Raw genomic sequence first — 24,205 nt, 5'->3', positions numbered from 1 at the left:
AGAATTATACTAAATAACCAATTTTCCTTGTATTCATATTTCAGAGAAGATATAGAACGTTTAACAGTATTTACATACAATTACGACCACATAGGTTTTATGTACATTTAAGAATATGTATTGAATAATATGAACTCATAGTGTAATATAGGGAAGAGTGATCTGATAGAAGTATATAATATGAAAATCATAAAGTATGATTAAAGCCAGAGGTAGAAAACTATGTCCATGCAATATATTGAAATTAAGATATAATATAGAACATTTTAAAAAGGAATAGTCATTTGAATTAAATTCTTCTAAGTTGTTCTTAATGTCTTTTTGAAAGAAGTATTTATAAGGATTCCTTAAAAAAAAATTCGAGATAAACTTTTTCCGTTATGCATAATAATATGCATGATTATGAAAGTATAACGAACGTATTTTATATTCTAGTTACACTTTTATCCATACTTGGCTACGGTAGTCCTATTAGGTTTACCGTGTACGAAATAACGTACATACCATATCTAACCATTTACAGATACAGTAAATTAGGTTTCTTAAGCAGGCACTATTCAAAGCTCCCTCTCTTTCATTCGTCTCGATATACATGTTACATTTAAATATCAATCAGTTATAAATTACTACACATGTTGAATCTTTTTAAAGCCTTTTTCATTATGGGATCGTTATTCATTGTTGTCTGAATATATGTTTGACTAAAACATAGAGATACGAGTCTTTCGTTCGTTTAACAAATACACAATATGATGATTGAACGAATTAAAGGAGCGAATCAAAACGTGAAAACCAGTACATCAATTTCTCGTTTAGTCAAAAGTTTCAAAGCTTATTCTAATTAAAGGTAGCGTGTAGGTTTTCATTTCTGGGCGGCTTGCAGTAACATAGTTGCCTTTCTAAATGATCGGTTTAAAAATCAATTAACGCTATCTGTCGTATGTTTTACATATAGTATATCCTTATATACATTTAGTGGCAGAGGCTGTATGTCTGCGAGGTGTAAGCTTTCATATTATTATTGTAGCTTAATACATTCAACGATAACTCGATGGCCTGATTAAGAAAGAACCTTCGATTATCTGGAATGCAATTTTTCCCTTTTCGCGTTTTTTTTCGTTTTCTCTTTAATGATACAAAATCATATGTGATAGAACTAAAAGGAACAAAATATGTATTCAAAAATGTACATCATTAACAATACGCATTAAAAAACATATCATGTAATAAATAGTTTCTTTGGTAGTAATCTACGCGTTATAACGTACGATGCTAAGAATACCCTGTTGTCCAGACTGATACGATTACGAGAAAGACAAAAGATCAAATCTGAAGTCTAACGATGAACTGTACAGCTTGTACCTTGATTCTTGATAGCCTCGTAACTTTCATTCATGTTGTTCCAAACAAGAGTAAAGAAAACTGATGTTTCTCAACATATACATGATTGAACCGTATGCAATTGATTCTGGCTTTTTCTTAAACAGACGATCGACTCTTAATATTTGACTACATCGCTATATACAGTCTACTAAATACGTATATTCATTACTTTGCATTCGTAAACGTATATAATCCCTAAGATTCGATTAATCCTAGCTAGGAAGCCAATTACTTTGAGTATCGTATTATATTTATACGACTTACTGCACAAATCAATACAGACTACTCGCGCTGCATGTATCGTTTTATATAAAAAGAACTAGGAATTTATAGTCGTTACTCTTATGCGGTGACTTTGTGTGTATGTCTCTCTGTGTGTACATAGTATGTGTTTTTTCCCAATGCAATTTTTCGGCCTTTTTTATTTTTTTTTTCTTATATCTTCACTAAGTAATAGTAGCTCGTCGAGAAAACAGATTTCCTATTTTTTTCTCTTTTTTTTCTATATAATCGTATTTTCGCAGAGGGAGAATCAGTTTGGCAGTAGTATCCCACAATATTCTGCCGTAACTATCGCATCCATATAATCCTTGATGTTTAACTCATCGAAACAATTCGTTAGTAGAATTTCACCATAAAAGGGATAAGAAAAATCGAAAAAACAAGTAAAAATAAACATTCGCGTGACGATAAGCGATTAACCTTTGATATATATATCTCGCCGGTATAGTGTTGTACTAAAAAACTTTTGATAGCGAGCAATGCACTGTACTCTCGTCGTGTATAAATGCAACCGAGTGCGTTGATACAACTTGATACAACTTTCGCCGGTTTTGGGTTAGAAACGCGGTGAAGAGAAAAGCGGAAAGCAATCTCCATCGTTCGCTAATTAAACATGTGATGACGACGTAATAAACGATGTTAATTAAAAGAAGGAGAGTATTATCCTTATAAATAGCGAACGATAGTTACATTTTACACTGTGACATACTACTAGCATGATTCACGCGATAAAAATCAGTATACAACGGCTCCGTGTCTGAAACGCTTTTTGGTTTGTTTCGATTCGAAGAGAGATAGTTTCATATAGGAAAATTTACTGCTAAAAATAAATCTACAAAAGTAATTGATTATTTTTCTTCTTCTCTTTTTTGTTTTTTTGGTTTCTTTTTTGTTCACCGACCGTGTGAGGACGGAAAGACATGTAAGGAATACGCGTAGAAAGAGAATCGAAAGGACGTCGAAAGGCATACACAGGCCTTTATGTTCCCTTTTGTGCAGCTTCGACGTACTTCTTCTTTTTTTTCGCTTTTTTCTCATTTTCGTAATGTTTTGCTTCCATCCTTTCTTTTTTTTCTTCCGCTTCCTCTTGTTCGATCTTCCTTGTAATTCGTTCGTGTCGACTCTCGCTTCATGTGGCCGTCTTGTGTCGTCACGCAAACGGAAATTTACTTTGTTCGTCAGCACTACGAATCGTATCGCAGTATACGACGTCACGAGGAAAATGTATCTTTTAAATTTCCTATAATTACTAAACGATTCAACTGATCTGTCATGCCACGAGGTTTTCGAAAGAACGAAACGAAGGAACTAGTCAAATTATACTCTAGTCTAGTCCAGCCTTGGTCGAAACGGTTCCATTTTTTTAAAATAAACTTCTATCATCGACTATAAGGATTTAGAGCATGTTCTATTTGATACAAGACGATTCAACGATACACTTTCCTGGCGACACGTAGAACCTTGAACGTTATTCGCTTATTGTTGGCTGGTGTGCTCGTGAAGTCAGTAGAATCTTTAGAAACCTTAGCTCCGGTCTGCTGACCTATCCTTTAAAAAATGAACATACGCTTAATATTGTATATAGTTTGATTTGGTCATTTCGTTTGTGTTTATTAATCTCATCACGGTATCGGTTTACTTCGTTTTAAAGTTCGAATTAAATGCTCTCTTCTTGCTTTATATACCTTTTATTCTTTTTATACAATCATCTAATACTCTGTCATTGCTGTCTTGCTTAATTTTACGGTGCTTGAATCCTGAGGCGCGAGATCTATTTATCTGCGGGATATAAATGTTCGATCGCGTTAGAGTATTTCGTTTAACGCTAACAGAATAAACTTGCCTGTTCTAAAAGATTTTGGTATGGGTCATTTACCGTTTCTATCTAGCGAGAGTAACGAGGTATCTGTCAATTAACCCTCTGACTTCTAAAAATATACTGGAAACTCGAGTCCAATCGAGATTACGAAAATGTCTGACTTTAATTCGATCAAGGAGTTCGCGAAACGGATGTTGAATAGGAGACTTCATCAATTTGACGAAAATAGAGATTTGTTAATAGAATCAAAATTAACGATACGTTAGTTTCGATGCAATCGAATTCCCCCTGTAATTAGAATTTCCTCTTATAGGATGAATTAAAATCGATTATCGATCAATTATTTTCTTTCCGGTCTTCCTAACTCAGGCGATTGTCAATTAAGAGTGGAAATTGCCGGATAATATCGATCTGTTACGAATGCTCGATTCAAGCGAGTAGAAGGATGTAAAGACAAAAGAGAAAGGTATCTGCATACGGTGTACCTTCTTAATTGCGACCCAGATGGCTCACAGTCCTTTTAACTGTGTATAATTCTGAACAATGTTACGTTATTTTCTATCTGATAAAATCAACGATGCGCTACAATCTCTTACAGTATACGAAAATAAGTTCTCTCGTAAAAAACATCAGTACTCTCTATCCAGCCTGAAAGGAAAGTGGCAAACTGCTGATGTCAGGAACTCGCGATCACGATTCTTTCGCCCCTTATCTACTGTAGGTTTATTGTATGACGATTTATAGGTCGATTTGACAATTGCCATTTACCTAGTAGATAGAAGAGGAATGATCCTAGCGAAAGTTAGTAGAAAAATATTAAGGGATGTCAATCCTCGACTAGTCAGCGACTCAAAGGTTCAGTCTGATCTCTTTCGTCTAGTTCCGTTATTTTATCGATTTAAAAAGGAATCGAAGCTCGTGTTCGTGCGGGCATTCGTCTCGTCACAAAATGAGCCAGAACATCTAAAATGGGACTTGAAACGCGTATACACAGCGATTTACGCATTTAATAGCGAAGAAATTAGGGCAGGATGGCAACATTGTCTCTCTAAAGCCAATATCGTGCGTGTGCGGTTAAAATATAGCAAACTTAGAGTATAATCATCGTGGTTAAATTTATTATACTGTGTTTATCGTTTTAATTTAGATAGAGCACAGAAAGACAAAAATGAAGAGATATTCTGTCTACGTCTTTACTGAAGTTTATGCGTTCATAATTTTGACATAACAGCGACAATATCATTTTCGTTCCTTGATGTTCGACAATTTCCTGATAACGAGGGAAGATGGAAAATTGAACGGAATAAAATCGATCTATGCCGACTCGATCGAGAAAAAACTACCCGTTTTATACCACCGTTAGTATATCAAGAAACGAATAGGGGAACGTTGATCGGACACCGCGATTTGAGAGACAAAAAGAAAATGAAGGATCGAACAGGGATCTCCCTTCGGATTCAACGGAAACGCTCAAGACGGGTTAACGTGAAAATCAATACTCCCAACATAATATCTTTCGATACGTTTCTATAATCTGCTGTGCCTATGACATTTGTACATTATCTTTTCAAGTGAAAGATCGACTCTTCTTTTTATCAGAAAGAACTCACTATTGTTGCAACTATGTTCTATATGCAACTATTATCGTAACTCTTCTAGCTAAGAGAACTCCTTCCTATTTTCTATGAAAAGAATTTAACCACTTAACAGCACATTCCTGTAACATATACGGGCATAAATTATTTTTAATTTAATCATTGATCTGTATAGATCGTGCACGATATCTTGTATCAAAATATCTTACAAATATGTATTTTACATCCATGTACCTATATCTATAAAAATATTTAATATCTTTAATAAATCGAGGGAAACTTTATCCGTTAAGTGGTTAAACTAATACGAGAATCCGAAGGTTTATTCATATTTTATCATCTCTCTCTTTTTATATTTTTTGAAATAGAAAAAGATCATCCTGTCATGCTGTGTTATTGACAGGATAATTCACGCATATAGAGAGTCAGGCATATACGGATTAGCTTACTTATACACGGTGATCTCAGCGGACCGATTGCTCCTGTAGAGTAGACGGTTCGACGTGTTTCGCCACCACTTCCATAGTCAGGTGCGCCTGCTTTGACCACCGGCTGTTATACCCGTGCCCGGGCTGCCGCCATTCGACAGCCACAATCTCCTGTTGAACTCTCGCATCTCATAGTTGTTGTTGCCGTTACTTTTCTCCCGATTGCCGCAATTATGGTTCGCCGAGGTGGGCGTCGTTTCCTCGAGAATCAGCGCGCAATGACTGTTCGTGTCGCTGTCTGCGCCACCGTCTTGCAGATTGTTCGCCAATAAGGGATGCTTTCCGGTATTGCACTCGTCCGTTTGGATCAGCAACGATGCGTTTCCTAAAATTCATTTTCTTATCATTTTTGGGTAAAATAAATTTCTTATATTAGGATGTTTTCTTCTATTTTTAATAATTTTAAATTATAATTTTTAAGGATATTTTCTTTGCTCCGGGTATCAATAGGTGCCAACTAGAGCGATTGTCATCAATGTAAGGATAAAATAGTTTCATGGAAAAGTTTGCACTTTGTTTCCTTCGTAAGCACTTTTCTTATCTTTAATATCAAGACATTATTATTCATACTGGTTTTCCAGCGAATTGGCGTCATAATGACTACTTAATATTTCTGAGTTATAATCATTCTGCGTAATTATTTAACTGTTTGCATAAAGTTCATATTATTCTCCGTGTTTTACATTCAAATTAGTCGCTAAACAACAGGATGTTTTCTCGCTCGACTACTCTAGCTCCTTAACTATTCCGAATACCGATTGCGCTCCAATTGTCAATAGAGCGTGTTCCACGCGACAACTATGTATACAGTCGTAGCAAAAAGATTGCGAAAACCTTCAACCTTTACATTCTATTACTAGTAACGTTCGTACTGGTTTTAATGTTGTGGTAGTTATTGATGTACATCGCGTGCAATCAGTCTTTTATTACAGTGTCCCTCACTGGCAGTTAGCTAGATCGAGTTTATATGTTTGCGATGCGTCGATCGCACGCATTCGTACAGATAATGCTACTAGATTGCTGGCTCGATAATGGCACTCGAGTTTTCCAGGACTTCTACAACCTTTGGGATTAATACAATTGCAAATAAGAAGGGAGGTAGTCGAAGAATCACCCGCTGATATATTCTTGATCGGTCGAGAAGGATCCAAATTCGATGTTAAGGGGAGATACCGTATTCCGAACTACGTACTGGCCTTTTCCCTTCTTTTTTCTATGACGGAAGGGAAATAAGATAGGTATTTTCATGGCCGTTTAGGGTGACGCAAATGTCACCCTATTCCCTTCGATTTCCGTGCAAATACATTGGCCGAATGCTTCACGCGAATAGAAATAGGATATCCCTTTGTGTCTAGCCTCTATGAACAGAACATCGAAAGAAAACGGTTTCGGTTAAACTCCCATTTGAAGATTTCGTACGCTGATGCATCGCTCCGAGATCAATTCTCTTATTCTTGGCTGCTCTTTAAAAATTGATCGAATACCAATTACGGAGCAGGCGTATAAAATTATTTTTAGCAGCACGTGTTTCGTGGATGCAGCGTAGCACGCGTTACTGATTCTGCCCATCCGTTTCAAGGGTCTGGAAAAATTCCCACAGGGTATTACAGAGATTATTTAGCGGAAAGTGAAACGAAGGAGTTCCATTTATCAAGAAACTCGCGACAATAATTACTCGTTCAATTTGGAAGCTACATCGAGAATTTAATTCCTCTACTGAGACCGATAAACGATGGAAGAAACGTTTCTCTTTTCCATCCTCGAGGAAATCATTGTCAAGATTCCCTTTTTATTCCGTATAAAGAATGTTTCTCTCAGAGAAAGGGCAGACGAATGATCAATTCTGGAAAAGAGGACAGCTGACAAGATCTGAAAGAAACATTCTTCATCCTGTCTTTTCAACAACCATCAACGATCGGGAGACCTCGAAGACACTGCCGGAGGCTTCCGATTACGAAACCGAGAAGCTTTCACGATGTACGATATCGATATAGTAACATCCGTAGAAAAATTCATGCCTGGTATAAAATCGATATTACAATCATTATCTTTATAATTTAAACGAGTCATATAGATCGTCTAGGACGATAAAAAATGTGACGACAATGGCGGACTTTTGAACGGAATCATTTTCCATGCGGTGATCAGCGATACGAACGGTTCTTCTTATCTTTCGACGATATGACCTTTGATTGAAACTACACCACGAATCTAGCTTATAAGTTAAAATCCGCTCTATCGTTCGTGTAATTACAAGACAGTACGAACAGGGTGCTAAATACTTATTATACTGGAGCACGCAATGTCCTAGTTCTTCTACTCTGATCCCGGACGATGCAGAGCTCAACATAATACGTGCAGGGTGTATTAGTTAAATGACTAGCCTCGACCAAGATCGCTAGCTTCAACGTAGAATTATGCATTTGCCTGTGAAACGACCCGACGTGTTCCCACTTTCGTTCTATGACCGGTTTAATGCGCTCGGTTCTTTCATGTCGTTAACCCTTTTGTCGTTTCATGCCAATTATTTTTTGGAAGAACTTTTTCACCCCTCGCCTCATCTAAATGCTTAACGAGTTGGGCACTACTCAGTTACCTCGAATTTGCTTGAAATTTCCGGTTGGTAATAATTAGACGAACGAACATTTCTCTACTGCGCGCTGTTGAGTGTTTGGATACTTTGGTTGATTTTTAAAGGCAATACGGGAATGTGATCAAAGTGAACAGGTTGATGGCAGACTAATAACTAGAAATAGTACATATTTAGTAGTATCTTTTTATGAAATTATCAGACTATATATTATCTATTAAAGAAGCTTGGTAGTTGTATATTATAATAAAATTCACGATTCAATGATTTTTACGTGCTCTATAGCTTGGAAACTAATCGATTTAGATAAATAGTCTTCTTAAACGACAATTCTAATTTTGTCGTTGCATATTAGCTTTTAAAAACCAATCTCACAGCGCTGTAATACTTTCGTTAATATAAAATTGTATTCTATCGAAGATAAACATGTGACTGAATATTTCTCACCGGTATTGTATCTAGATTATAAATCTTCGGAGGATCCATTACTATACCATGATCGAAACTCGCGTGTTTCAATCGCGACGATAATAGACTCTCTTCGTAGATCCCGTGCAACCAGTAAACATATTTGCTCATCGTAGGAATCGCATGTCGAAGGAACAATCGACGCAATCTAGATTTTCCAATGAGCTCGTGCACGCTCTGCGCTACTTTTATCTTCCGCGAATCTCGTTAACGGTCTACGGTTCCGGTCAGCTTCGCGGTATTGTTCGTTTCCTCGCCAACAACTATCGGAGTTTTCGTTTCACTTCATTCAACAGCTTCGTTTTTAGTTTCGGTTCGCAGAAGATACGAGAGAGATAATAAGCGGCAGATCGAACGTTCGTGAAAAGATTCTGAGAAACACTTTGTCCTCGTCGTCGTTCCCGTTACAGATTCTCCATTCTACCCGACGTAGCATTTATAAAGCGTTAATCTTTCGTTAATTTCATGCTCATCCAATTACCTCTTGTTAGGTTTTCTCGCTGTTAATCCGATCTTTTCGGCACGTCCCTGCGTCGTTTAAACCGTGTAACTGCTATTGGCTGCGAAGCCAGCTAACTGCGAGATGTCGGTGTAAGAAACAAAAGGGAAAGAAAAGAGAAGAAAGGAATTATGAACGACCTTAATGAATGTTAAAAACGATCTACACGGTCGACGAATGTTGAAACATTTGTTCCGTCGAAGACACTGGAAATTGCGGTAATGGCTAAGTTCTAAAAGAATTTCCATAAATGAAAAAACGTGTCTGGACGAAAGTTAAGGAATTTCCCGAGAGAACTCCGGGAGACATCTGACGAAAAATCGTTCTCACGTTTACTTGGATTGTGCTTTCTTGCCCGTCTTTTATTTACTTAACAGAATAAAAACTGTAGTTCACTTAAGCTAGATGGTATATCATCAGATCTTACACGATTCTTCAGATTTGTGACTTATAGTTTCGATTTTAATTCATGATTTCATTACTAAAAAGATTAAAAATTTAGTGTGTAGAAATTCTCTAAAATATAGTAGACAGATTTTTGACAAATTAGATCGCAGAAACTTGTAATGAAGGTAAAAAAACTTAGAGATCTTTACTAAATGCCGCGTGGACTACAGCGAAGTAAAAGTCGAGGTCGAAGATAACCATCCCCTAAAGACGTCAAATGTGCGTTCCAGTGGTCGGCGCCATACGGCTATTTATACTACCGCCTCTTATCTAACGCCCTACGTCGAACCTACACACAAACATTCCACCCCTATCATAATTTTTTAATGGTTGTTGCTTTTCGAGCCCTTAAATCATTGGGAGATTTAAAGCCCTCTGGTAACCTTGTTACACAATGGTCAAAATTAATGTTTCACCGTCATTGTACCTAATTTCATTCAACTCTCCTTTCAACCTTCTCCCTTCTTTAAACCTAGAGCTACCATCGACTATATTATAAAATTTGTACTAAAAAGTACTTTATACTATACAAAACATTACTTGACCTGAAATATTCTTTCAAGCCCCTACATTCTCGTTGATCAAGTCACTCGATATCGAGTCCCCAATCGGAATTGAAATAACTTGGCTAATCTGATCGAGACTATACCGAAAAAAGCATGTTCTATATATTCGTAAAATTGATATGTTATACCAGCAATATATCATAAAATTTACCGGAAGGAGTGACAGCGTTAGGCAGAGTCGTGCGTCGAACGATGCTTCCGTTGTTAGTGGCTTCCGGTATCACTTGCGAGAACGGTGGTTGCGCTAGGGTAGTCGCCGGCGGCGGTGGTTCTCGGAGCAACCGTATCTTTTGTATCATTTCCCTTATCTCGTAACGCAGTATGCCCAGGAAACATAATTTTGCGAACGCTATCACGCAGAAGCCCAATACAAACAGCAAGTCCGCGGTTTTTCGTAGCCATCTCATCAACGATTCCTCGCAACCTCTCGCGTACGGTTGTTGACAAGTGTCACTGACGTTGCCAGTGGGTACGCAACAGGTCTGTGGCCATCTACCACCGAAGTCTCTAGGACCGGTCACTCCGCAGCAGGAGAACTCCTTCTGCAAACGGTCCCATTGCTCGCTAAATCGCAGATCCTTGCCGTACTCCATCTGCGATGAAAAAAAAAAAAAAGATAGAATTCACGTCAATTTGAAACGTAGCTGTTAGACATTTTTTGGTAGACGAATAGATCGTGGTAGAATTGAACGTTCAGGATAATTGCTGTAAGAGTAAAATTATAAGAATAGGGATTCTGTAAAAGCACAATTATACAATTGAAGAATCTGTGATAGTAAAATTGCAAAATTAAAGATATATGAAAGGCATACATTGTTTAGATGTTTGTGGGCGTCGTGAATCTACAAAGAGTGGTCATTTTCTACGATCGGAGAACAGTCGATGGCCTGCTATATATAGTACATGAACGACGGTCATAGAACTAGGAAGTTTTCGGCTTCGTTCGAAACATCATTGATTCGACGGGGCTAAATTTACGCATCGTTCGTCGAAAGGCGACTGGCTGCAGATATTTTTAAATCGATATTTTTAACGCTTCGATATCGAACCAATATTTACGTGTTAGAAGATAGACTCAGTTAGTATGGAGTTCGATGGAACGTTTAAATATCACTATGAAATTTTTATTGAATTCGTTTGGAAGATTGAAATTGATCCGAGGTTCATGATACCACGCATGATCTTTTAATATAAGAAGCATAAAGAACGTGACACGATACTCAGAGTTATGAGAACTTTTAATAGATGGAAGTATACGATTGGTTCGAAAATGATCCAAAAGGCATAATAGATTTAAATGTAAAAGATAAAGGAGAAAATTCGATGGTAAATTTTTGCATGGAAGAGAATTTTTAAATGGCGAGAAGTATAAGGAATGTCCCATGTATCCAGGTCGATTATCCAAGGGTACGCACATTTTCCGTCGATTATGCGATCGACCTAGATAAGAACGGGGCTAAGAATAATGACTGCAGATACGGGCAGAGAAACGAGGTGAAACGGGCGAAAAGTTGGAATTGTTAGTAATCCCCGTGACACTGATTTTTCATCGTGACGAGTAACGAGGCGCCAGTAAACTAGTTCACTGTTTCTTAATTAGCACAGCTAGCTAGTTCATCACTGAATGTTTCCAAAACCCATATCGTATCAGATGTGAAACGCGGTAGAGAAAATATTTTTTTTCTAAAACTTTTAGTCCTCTTTTCATGAAAATGGTCTTTAAAAAAAAAATATTGAAAATTTGTTTTCTCAGATTACTATCGAGAGAATAATTTGTACTATCTAAATATTTAAATCAATACCTCAGGATAAATGGATAGACAGAACTTCCCCGTGAAGTTTCAACAGACATGAGTACTACTGCAGCGATATATCAACGCTCTCGCGTTGATAAAAATTTCAGGCTGTTTAGGCTCTTCGAAGTTATTTAAAGTTTCAGGCTTGTTCTCGCTCGATAGGCGGAAACGGTGTCGCCACGATTAAAACTTTCAATCGTTGATTAAGAATTCGCTGAAAATAAACGAGTCGTGTGATTCGCGGAAAGTAAAAGTCTGAGGAAGGGATCGATTAATTTTAAGATTACATCTTTTCTCAGTCATTATTAGTTCGAAACTCGTCGAAGGTGTCAATTTAATCTTCGTTCGTTCTCGATGTATACATATATATAGAATAGAACAATTCCATTCTTTTCGGAATAAAAGGACCGAATTAATTAGTCTTAAAGTTCAGAACCGGTCGTTGCTTCGACCCTTTTTTTTTTATCTTTGTACCTACATGGTTTAATGTCAAGCGTCAAGAGAGGCAGAAATTCCGTAGTTCCGCGGCGTAAAGTTTGCTACGAAATACGTGAATGCATGTATGCTAGTTTATAAATAGTTAGCAGGCTGTATGTTGGCTATGGTATGAATAATGTTCGTATCATGCCACAAACCGTACTTTACCTCGTGGCCGGTCAGCCAACCACGAATGTTCGAATTATAATAACGCTACGCGCTGGATGTGCAAAACATTACAATGACGCGTGAAAAACTTTGTAGTAAAAAAACAAAGGGAATGTTCTAGTGGATATATTTAGTGAGTAACAAAAATCCACATGCATCCTTCACATTTGAACTATTAGGATAAGAGCGTTAACTCCAGGTGATTTAATTGCTTTTCAAAATATTAAAATTAATATACCGATACCGATAATATACAATCTCATCGTGTATTAATACGCCACCATAAAAAATTCCACAAAGAAAGTGCGTTTTTACTCTTTTCCCATAAATCAAATTTATGGATGTATGTAGATATTTATGATCGACTGTGAATTTAAATCAACTTAACGTTTGCTCGAGCCTACTATAGTACGACCACAATTCACCAGTGTCTAACGACTAACGTTATATCCTATTCCTCTTACTGCAAAGATTAGATCGATTTTTTGGTCACCGGTCGACCCTGTATATTTTTTATGTTTATTGATTAAAAAGTACCGGGAATAGCGTATCGAATGGGAGACACGCGGCACGTTTCAAGTAGAAGCGGAGATCGAATGAAATATGGTACGTAACGAAAATGATGATTCAATTGAGTTGCCTCTAGGAACTCCCCTAGGCTAGAGAGGGATGAGAAAGTATTCTAATATCGGTTCGATTCTCGCCAAGTCAGACACTACCTTATTTATGATTCACTGACAATTTTTCTGCCAAACATTGAAAAAGTGTTTGGACCTGGTCCCGTTTCCGACACCGGAAACCTGTTCTTCCCACGCGGTCGATACTTCATTGAATGTTATGTAGAAGTGATAAGGGATGCCACGCCTCCGCTATTCTTCGCCGCTTTCTCCAGCTCCTCCGGAAACCAATTCCTCTCCTCCTTTTTTGCGCAACTTATGCTCCGCCTTAATGCAACTACACTTCGTATCCCGGACGAAAATTATCGTCCTTCGTCCGACTCTATTCGAAAGACGTTTTAGTCGGAGAGCAATCGACGGAGGAGGCGCGAAACCTCTAACTTTCCGAGCGAAAGTTTGATCGAGCACAGAGATGTTTTAAATTATTCCAAGGGACAACTACGAATGCTAAGACACGCGACGTATCGTGAGCTTCGATAATTTTTTTGTGACCTTCTCGATAATCTTTTATATCTCTAACGTTTCTCTTTGATACTCTCCTGTTTTATTCTTTTTTTTCTTCTTCTTTTTTTTTCTTCTCGTTCTGTCGGAATAGAAAGAAAATGGAGTGGTTGGCTCGACTCGACTCGAATAGATTTATTCCCTCGTAAGAAATCCATCCCAGGACTCTTGATCGCGATATTACCGATTCTCTTATTGCGAAAACGAGCCACTTATTCCTCGCTTAACGACAATTTTCCCCCCTCAACATGCGTATAATGGTATTCTCGTTCATCGAGCATAAAATTTCACGATTTAGTCGTCGTACGTTTCTCTATCAAGATTCTCGAGCTCTTTCTTTAATACAGTCAGAAGCTAGAGCCTTGTGCAGTGTTTGGAAAGGAGGGCGTGTATCTACTCAATATCATCGTCTATCGCGTCCCTAAATTTCGAACAATTCTAGGTAACGGAACACACATTCCCGGGATAATAAAGCGATGCGTATCACGATTCAATGTGTATTTCATGCCTGGCATATTACGACCGAAGAAATGGCCGGATAAAATTCGTTCGAGGTGTGCTCACGATCGATCCGTGGGACGATTTCGTCTAATAGAAAAGAGGAGAGAGTCCTCGTTGTCGGAGCTTGGAATCTGATTTGCAGCCTCATCCCGTACCACAGACATAAAGTTTCCGCGATGGAAAGACCTTCTAACTCTTGACGTCTAACTTTTTCCACTAACCACCAGGCTACCTTGAGACGCCTAAGGTGAAGTTCGCTTGTGTAAGGCTCGACAGGCAAAGTCGTATCGAATCAAAGTTCGTTCGTAACTACTAGCTGTATCGAAAATTGTCAAGATCATAATACGTGAGATTAAAGGCGAGCGAAAATAAAAAAAGGGGAAGTCGAATGATTGAACTGCTGGGTCATAATTAGAGACCAGGACTCAGGACTCTTCCAATTGAGTTTTCTAGACTAAGATATTAGAACGTTGATTTATCACTTCGCCTTTTAATATTTCGATTCAAAAATAGATCATATTTGCAAGAAAGTTTAATTGCTAATAAAAAAATCATAAGGCAAGAGATTAGATCGGTACAGAATGATACGAAGCGATTAATGGTTTCTAAAAAAAAAAAAAGGGAACTTCACTCACAACTATAAAAAATTCTTCTATCATCTCTGATGCTTTTGCCAGGTATCGAGCTTGATCATCCCGCTTACGTATCGTTCTGTAAAAATCCTATCGATCAAAAAAGTTCGAAAAACAAGCGAATGAAAATCGAATGGAATAGAAAAAAAGATACTCACCTGTAATCGTTGTTTGAGAGTGGGCCTTAGCTCGACGCGCATCCTCTCAAACCGGAAGACCCAGGCGACCCCGATGACGGCGTCACCGAATAGAAGCGCCAGTAGCAGCACCCAGTAGGCGTTCAAAAGTCTCGCGCTCAATCTCCTCGCCGCTATACAACCCAACAATTGCACCAGGCCCAATTGCGTGGCTAATGCTAAGTAAGCGTAAAGGGCTGTCGGGTCGAATGCACGGGGTACCCCTGGCACCATGTACCGGCGTGGATCGCCGGTGAATAAAAGTGTTCGTGAGACCGCGGCGGCGAAGCCGAGCGCGCTACCGAGCAGCACCAAGTTACAGGTGTAGATCCAGAGCCGGTAATATCGCATCGCGACGTCCTGGCCACAATCGGCGCGTCTTTGGGACGTCACCGACGCCGCCGCCTCGTCGACGACGTACGAACGACTACTGTCTCTTCTGTTACCTCCTTTAAATACTTCGTTGTTATTATTGTTGTTGTTATTGTTGTTGTTATTGTTGTTGATGTTGTTGTTGTTAGTTGTCGTCGTCGTAGTGGTGTCCGTGGAGTGTCGATGCTCCTGGCTGTCGTCGAGCAGGAATAAGAAAGGCGGCTTCGCGCTACAGTCCTTGTTCGCTATCTTTTGGCTGTGCGTCGACTGCAGGGTGACTGAACGTTGCAGCAGCATCACCGTCATACTATCGTGCCTCCCTGGTACGCGTGTCCTCGTCGTTAAGGATTATACCGTCCGGGTAGAGAATGGAAGTGGGAGCGTGTGTGTTTATTGAGACCTGGAGAGCCTCCTCCGTAGACGTGGACGAGAAATGTGCAGTGAGAAACGACTGGTGTCACGCGAGCCACATTATACGTTCCGACAGTAGTCGTCTGTTTCTTGCGGCTTCTCGGCTAACCGGTCTATACCTGTACCTTGTTCCTTCCTTTCTGCTTCTTGCACTTCCTGCGTTCGCTTTTTTCTTCGTCTTCTTTCTCTTTTTCTTCCGATGATTCTCTTCCACGATTACAACGTTGCTGACAATCCCTATATCGGGAGAAATTAAAAAACTCATGGTGACAATGGCGACGATGGTAATGGCGAAAGACTGATCGCTGTAAGAATAACCTTTCAATGATTTATGGCGTGTACACACGCCTCGGACATGCTTGCACAGCTCGATAGTTTACAGCGAGCAGCCTGTGTTTACTGGGTTAGGGTTTGTCGTCTCTGTTAGTAGATTGATTAGAACCCGTTTAATTACGGATTACAATATCCCGAGTGGCTGTTTGGCCAATTATCTGACTAATACGTTCTATCGTTACCGTCTGATTGGGGCAGTGGATTATTACTTCCATCGTATTATTTTTTAAACTGTACGAACTCTATTTCATTTCGCCTAGGAAATTTCGATATGTTCGAAGTCTTTCTATTCATTACTACCTATATTAATTATTAATCATCTTTATTATTCTATTTTTATTATGCAATACATGTTAGTAAACAGGTATGTAAAGTAGCGACGTTGCGACATTCGACGCTCTTAATGATCCGTAGTAAATTGTAGAGTATCAAGAATCACGTCCTCTCTTTGTAGATGGAATTAAAACGCATTATCGGAGTTTCCTTGAGAAGACGTGCAAGCGAAAACAGGCGAGGTACCTCTCTGTAGCCAAAATTGATGGCGCTCGTTAGCAGGGTACCATTCTAGGTAAACGATTGAAACAGAAACCGATCGAGCGGCGGCAAAACGGTTCCAGCCTTTCGTTTCGGTGTGGCAAACAATACGCGTCACAGATTCGTGTCAACGATGTAAAGCAATAAAGTTCCTGATAGGGCACAATTTATCTTGCCGGAATATCGGACACCGAGACGGCATGGTTCCGTTGGCTTTCTCTATTTCTCTGTCACGAGTGAACGTCGAAAATTGATAAAAATATCAGCTTTACGGCGAACGAAATGCACATCAATAAAGTCGGAGCAAAGGACAGGCAATAAACTTTACTGATATAAAGCTGGCGTGGATATTAGAGGCACGAAATGAAGGAATTAATCCTAAGATTGTCGAGACATCTGGCTAGCGGAATTAGGCTACCAGGCTGCGCGCATTTTGCGGAATACGTAACTAGTCACTCTGAACGTTCAAAGAAATGGAAAATTACGAAAATATTGAACGTGCTTGGAATTTTCTGGCATTCATCAAGAAGAAATCACTGCACCTTCTTCGTAACAAAATAAACATTACAACGAGATCGAAGGAAAAACGAAAGATACTGATTCAAAAAGAGGAGATTCGGCTTAATTTCGTAACAAATTTCTGCAAAAATATCAAATTATGGCGATTCTATCGAAGTTGCTCGTGTCTTTCGAACAGAAGCATTTCGAAAGGGGTTCTCGCTCAATTTCGCAATTAACACGCACAGCCGCGTATTATCTGATGCACAGAGAGCGTTACACAGATACAGCAGGTAGTAATTATTAGCCTTCATCGTGATAGATCGCGTTGAAGCAACATCGTACGCTGTGAAATGTCACGAACAGGTCACTAGCGTGTGGCTCGCTAAATTGTATTTCTTTCTGACAGTTCTAGCGTGCAATAGGCAATTCTATTATCGATTTCTCTTAGCCGACCAGCCGTGGTACGCTGTGTTTCCTCGCTGGACAAGAAAAAGACGAGAGACTGTGAAATGAACGATACGGAAACAAAGCACAAAGAGTTCAAGCAAATACGCTAATACGAAAAACATCAGCGATAAAAATCCCAAACGAAATGTGTTTTTCACATACACCAGGCGCCACTAGAATCTAGACTCCCATTGGAGTTATATATCGAAGTCTGTCTGTGCAGGAAAGAGAAAATAAAAATTTGCATTTAAGGTGGTACCAGATAGAACTAGAATCAATTCACTTTATTTACTATGTGTACAATATAGTTTTAGATAAAATCACGAGAACTTCTATCCAAATTATCAAACCTTTTATCACACACGCAGATTTTTCTTCGATCTGAATCACTAGAATCTAAACAGAGGAAAGTGGAAACAAAAAATTACATTCGAAAGAGCGCCATATAAGATCGATCATTCGATTTACCGTATATTATGCGAGGATATTTCTAGACAAAATTATGAGAATCTCGATTCAAAATGCCAATCTTTTATCACAGGTTCTTCTTCAATATTAGATAACTCATAACAATGATACAAATGATAGCAATATTTGATAGACTTCCATTAGAATTATATATTGTACACGGCTTTCGAAGAAAAGAAATTACACCCAAGATAATACCAAATTAATTCATCTTGTATTACACGAGAAAGAATATTTTATGAAAAAAATCATGAAGATGATATCTAACCAGAATACGTACCAATTTTTTATCGCCCATGCAGGCTCTTCTTCAATGTCTGATAACTAGACCCACTATACACTAGAGAAATATAATGCAGAAGTGTGAATTTTTCAAACCCACAAGAGGGATGCTACTGTCAGATATATCGGAGACGTAGCTACCAAGCATCGGTTATTTTTAACAGAAGTCATATCAGCAGCAGCATGGAGGTTCGCGTTTCTTATTAGACGACTTACGTCAAGCGAGTTCGCTTTCATCTGGTTCAAATTAGAGGAAACGAGGGTCGCTCACGCAAGAAGAGGGAGGAAAGGTACGTCGAAGCGAAAGGGCCGTGTCCTTATGAAGCGAGCAGCGCGCAAAATAAACGAGAAATTCGACCGTGGGACGAAATGTCGCGGCTCAATCATCATCGTGAAACGAATTCATATTAGAGAGATGTTTATATAACACCGGCGATAACATATTAAAGGATGACATTTAAAACCGACAGAATCCAGCTAAATGTTGCACGTATATTTACAATGTTGTTGGATAATCAACCTTTGGTTGGCCTCTAAAGTTTATAGCTTCTTTCCGACGGCGTTCTTCTCAAGTATTCATCGTTCCCTCGTTTCACGTCTCACAAGCTCGGTAAATATGGTAAATACGCGCAAGGTGTCTATTCCGTTAATGAGAACTTTACTTTGAACCATGTTTACTCTGCGAAGACGAATGCAAGTCGGACAAGTCAGTGAATGAAAACCAAAAGTGAGGGTTGATTCTCGCGAATGTATGTTCATTCTCGCGTACATTGTACGTGGTGCAAGTGTTAATCGGTTTTAATGGCTTTGTTCTCATAAGAGACATCGAGTAAAGCTGGTTAATGTATTGCTCGAAGATAAAATGGCAAATCTAAGTTTACAAACTTCCACACGGCCGCTAAAAGAGAAATATGCTTGAAGTATATAGCGTAAGACGCTTCACACCTTACTTCGACTTGTTTAGCTCCTTATTTAGACCTTCTACCTCTCGCTTGCCTTGCAGATTTTCTACAAGGTATCCCAACGATGATTTTCGTTTAAAGTGTTGAACCATTGAGATGTTCAAATGATTCCAAAGCCGTATGGAAGATTTTAATTTATCCAAGTTTTATGAGTTTGCATTATGGTTGGTGAAGTTGTCACTTTGAACAAACACTGACAAGGTATGTAAGCTCAAAATGGTCGAACCTATTTAAAGCGTTTTCAAAGCAGAGTTTGCCAATGACCGAAGATCGTGTTGTTCAGCTAAGGTTCGCAGCGATTGCCGGATACCATACTATTACGAAGACGAAAATTAGAGGGATGTGCAGAAAAGGGAAATACAACAGAATGTCAGAATAGTTGAATTAACGGGTTCGAATTCCTGGCACAACTTGACGAGGTAGTCACGTAGCCACGTATGGTTGGGAATCACTGCACCAGAGTTCTCTCGAGCTCGTGTCGGAATATATGTAGCTACATGTACGGATAAACACATAGAGAGAAGTAGAGACGATACATGCTTCCGTGCTTCAGAATGCACACATGTCCAGGTGTACGTACATGTATGTACTTACGTGTGGGTAGCTAAGTGCACGTTGTGCGCGGATCTAAGAAAAGAAAGAGGGTAAACAGAGATGAGGGGACTGGGACGAGACAAGAGAAATCTCGTCGTCGATAAATTCGCTAAGATTTCACGACGGCGAAGGGTAGAAGAAGGTAGAAGGATGTAAGAAGGGAAAAGAGGGGCCACGTCGCAAAGAGCGTCGTGTTGACTATCCGTGCTCTCGAAAACACGTTCTTTCGTGCATCGATGTTATACATAAGGGGTGAAGCAGAGAGTGGTGCATTGTAATGAAACACGGAAGAAAGTTAAGGGCCCATCGATCGTTTAAGCCCTCCGCGCGCTTGCTCGAATACACGAGCCAGTTAGAAGAAAAGTCAACCACGAGGAGAAATGAGCAAACTTTTATTATTAATTCTTCTTCGATACAAAAATCGTCGAATAAATATCAAATATCGGCAAATGCAACGACTGTTATCAAAGAACAATGTCAAAGGTTTGAAAGGATAAGATTCCCAGTCAATGTCCTGGGTCAATGTTCAGCCTGTATACATTTAAGTTTATGCGAGTATCGGTAAAAAAAGCGACAACAATCGATCCCCACAGGGTGATCTCCTTTTTTTTCGTCTCCAGTGTCGCGTTAAGAGAAAAAGAGGTAGAAATCCTCTCTAGGCACGGGATAGAGGGTAAAGGGAGACACCTGACCTTGTCCAGTGAATTAAACGACATCGTGGATGTCTCTACCGAGAATAGGTGTCGGTGTCTTTTTTAATTAAAATTCCTTCGTTACACAACGAATGTTGTGGAAGCGGGGGAGGAAAAAAGAGAAAGGGGAGAATAAAGAATGAGGGAGAGAGGATGGCCAGGAAGAGGAGCGGATCTGTGTGAAAAAGCTTTTAATTAGCTATCGGCGCGAATGTTACCGTTTGAAGGAGAGCTCAGCTATACCAAGGAGGGAAAACCGTGAAACAGTGAGTCGAGAGGGGAAACTCGAGTGGCTCGAGGACGAGGGGGAGAGGAGGGGATTGACGTTATGCAATCCTCCTCCCGACCTTCCCGAAGAAATTTATCATCGCTTTCCTACGAGACGCTCTTCTTCTCCTTGTTGCCGTTCAACGACAAAACACGGATTTATTCGACGCCAATTTCGCTATCACGGCCCCGCCTCGATCGTTTCAATCTTTTCTCCGTACACTCGCACCCTCTCCGCGACTTAGTTCGCTCCTAGTTATATCTTAATAAACGAATATTTCTGTAAAGGACCTGCACCTTGTTGTTCGACCATTATATACATTCATACTATCTTTGTTATACATCTATATACTATCACGGAAATTGAAACACCATAAACTACGGATGCACTAAGCTTCGAGGCTCTCGACCAGGATTTTTCAACGATATTTCAACGATGTTATTATTGCCTTTCCGCCCCGCATACACGTGACTCCATACTGATGCCAAAAAACTGAGAAAAGCTAACAAACTACGAGAGCGAACCAGGATAAAACGGCGAAAGACAAAGGAGAGAGAGAGAGAGAGAGAGAGACAAACAGACAGAGGGGAACCTTTCTAGAAGTCAAACGGATGGTCGTTACTGACCTTTAAATGCTCGTTATTAGGTTGTCACGGTACACCATCAATCGTCAATCGAACACGCACATCGTCATAAGGATCACAAGTATCACGAGCGAGATCAGACAGTTTGGGCGAGCGTTGGTTCGGCGAGACGGGCACGAACGTGCTGGTCACGTCACGTCTATAAGCATCGCCGCAACCGCGAGCCTCGTCGAGACTGTTGTCCTCGTCGTTCATGCCAGAAGCGCTGGCTTCCGCCGTTTTTCTCTGCTTCTGTTGCTGCTGCTGCTGCTGCTGCTGCTACTGCTGCTATTCACCACCATGATCTCACATGATTCGTCGTCCGCTTCGTCATTTTCTCTGTTCACCGCCTATTGACGTTCCTAGCACTGCTACCAGCGTTACCTTTGATCTCGTACTGACTACCGACTGATCAACTATTGGGCCAACAGTCGTTTCGTATGCCGAAACGAACGAACACTTGAACCTAACATGTATTATACGAGTTTCCTAACGAATCACTACTTGGTTTTACGTTTTTCGCACTGTACGTCCCTACACTGTAAAAACGATAGAAGATTAGATCTAGCGGCACACAACGACACCACGTAAATTCGTGCAGGCAGTTTCTCGCGGGAGGAAGACGGCCACTGTCACGGGGTCTCGCCACTATCGTGGAAGAGACGGTAGTAACGCGGCTGACATCGGGAAGAGTTCCTCACGCACGGGGGGTGGCTGTCAACAGCGCCCGAGGTAGGCAACCGGACTGACTCCGCGCTGCACGGTGTTGGCGACAGACAGCGCGACCACCGACGAGACAGAGATCGACGATCGGTTCGGCTGCACACGAGGGGGATGAAACGAGAGAGAAACTCCGCGAGAGGCGGCGGTGGCGGCCACCGAGGAGGATCGTGTGCGAGAGAAAGGCTGGCGCTGGAGGGGAGAAAGCACCTCGTTGGGGGTGGACGAGGATTGGTAGGAATGGATTGTAAGAGGGGGAAACGTGGCTTTGAGAGAGACAGCGGTGGTGGAAAATCTGCGGTGGCACGTGTTCTGAGGGGTGAAGGGTATTTAGTCAGGAAAGAGACAGAATAGCGATGGAAGGGAGGAAGTGCGAGGATAGAGAAGTGGGCGGTAAGAAAGACGGCGAGGATGAGGGAGGCAGGAGATTGGAAATCTGTGGGAATAGACGGGACGAGAAGGTTAATGTTGTAAGTAGATTCGCCAGAGACTGGTCGGAAAGTAGGAAGAGTACGAACGTGAGAGAAATGAAACGAGTGGAGAAACTTTGATGAAAGGAGGGCGGAAAAGTGGGAAATGGGAAGGAATTGAACAAAGGCCACGAGTCGTAGGTACAAGAAAGAAAAGAATAATTGGAATATCTCTAAAGATACGGAGAATACGATATAAGGGTAAAAGCAATGGAGGGAGAGGACAAGTTGTTTGAAAAGAGAGAAGACAATTTGTAGAATTTAAAAGTAAAATGGAGGGGATAAAAGCTTCGGATAGAATAGAATAGAGAAAGAAGAGGAACGAGGAGAGAATGTTGTCGGAAGGAGGGGAGAAAGCTCGTAGAGAAAGCGAGCGGTATTGTACGTGGGAGAGAGTTTAAAAAGAGAAAGTTATACGAGATGGAAGAACGACAACGAAAAAAGTACAGCGAAAAGAAGATAAAAAAATTCACGAGAGGAAAGAGGAGGCTGCCCGTGAAAAGCTACGAGAGCTGGCAAGGATAATTTTATGAAGAGTGGAGCGAGAAAGGTAAATCGTACGATAAGAGGAAAAATAAAAGGAAAGTACGTCGATGCGGAGGGTGCGCGAACAAGACAAGCGAAGCGAACGGAAATGATTAAGAGAGCTAGCTGAAATCGTAAATGAGAGAACGTTAGAAAAGGAAAAAGAAACACGTATGTGATGCAAACGTGTACACAGGTAATAATCAGAAGAGTAAAAAAAATTACTCCATGAAAAAGGAAGAGGAAATTGAGAAAATAAAATACAAATGAAATAAAGTAAAGTAAAAGAGGAGATTCTGTTTTATGCAGAGGTTACTGCATCAATCCCGAGTAGCAGCTTTCTGCTCGATGACATTGCAAGTACCTCCGGACAGAATACTCGTCTCGTAATTGAATCGTTGTGACGAGGAAGGAAACGTACGCGTACAGGTGCGAGCTAGTGATCTCCTTGAAAAATTTCCCGCTTTTCTCGCTTTCTTTATTTATTCTTGGCATTGAACTGGGGAAAATTAATCCATCGAACATGATGTCCTCGAGACGACACGTGTTATGGATTTAGTCACGATCGACAACGACTTTATAAAGCCTAATCATACTGTAAAATAACCAAAAGTTATATTACAGCATATCAAAAAAATAATACACGAAACAAGATATTTGTTATTATCCCAGTTATGCATTCTTGAAGATAATTCATTTACAACTCAATTGCGTACCCATTTTCAATAATTCTTTTCTACCGTTTCTGTTTTTTCCGTAATTAAATACTATTTTTTATACGTATATATTATTTTGTAAAGAAAGACTTTTGGTCTGTTTCCACTAGAAGAATTAATTTTTAAAAGAAATGAAAGAGAAATAACGGAAAAGAAGTTTAATTTTTGATCGCTTACCGCTATCACGTAGAATTCAAAGACGATCGATCAATCGAGCCCCGT

At 39.9% G+C, this 24,205-nt stretch overlaps 2 protein-coding genes across 4 annotated transcripts in view; one reads left to right on the top strand and one right to left on the bottom strand.

Annotated features, from left to right (window-relative positions):
- The window catches only part of LOC100642217 (pseudouridine-metabolizing bifunctional protein C1861.05), a 35,647-nt gene that overhangs the window by 2,832 nt on the left and 8,610 nt on the right, over window positions 1–24,205 (top strand). The window lies entirely within an intron of this gene.
- On the bottom strand, window positions 5–24,176 carry LOC100644812. 2 transcript variants are annotated; one of them, XM_012312408.3, is made up of 5 exons: window positions 24,161–24,176; window positions 15,048–16,085; window positions 10,289–10,730; window positions 5,529–5,892; window positions 5–3,213 (listed from the first exon to the last, which is right to left on the bottom strand). In XM_012312408.3, the coding sequence occupies exons 2-4, from the start codon at window positions 15,741–15,743 to the stop codon at window positions 5,606–5,608; spliced, it is 1,425 nt and encodes a 474-aa protein (XP_012167798.1). In that variant the 5' UTR covers window positions 15,744–16,085; window positions 24,161–24,176; the 3' UTR covers window positions 5–3,213; window positions 5,529–5,605. The 2 variants fall into 2 exon arrangements, with proteins under 2 accessions (XP_012167798.1, XP_003398102.1); XM_003398054.4 differs by lacking the exon at window positions 24,161–24,176 and adding an exon at window positions 21,556–22,303.

This window comes from Bombus terrestris, chromosome 10 (genome assembly GCF_910591885.1).
Source record: "Bombus terrestris chromosome 10, iyBomTerr1.2, whole genome shotgun sequence".
Taxonomy (NCBI): domain Eukaryota; kingdom Metazoa; phylum Arthropoda; class Insecta; order Hymenoptera; family Apidae; genus Bombus; species Bombus terrestris.
This window is presented reverse-complemented; position numbering and strand designations above follow the sequence as displayed.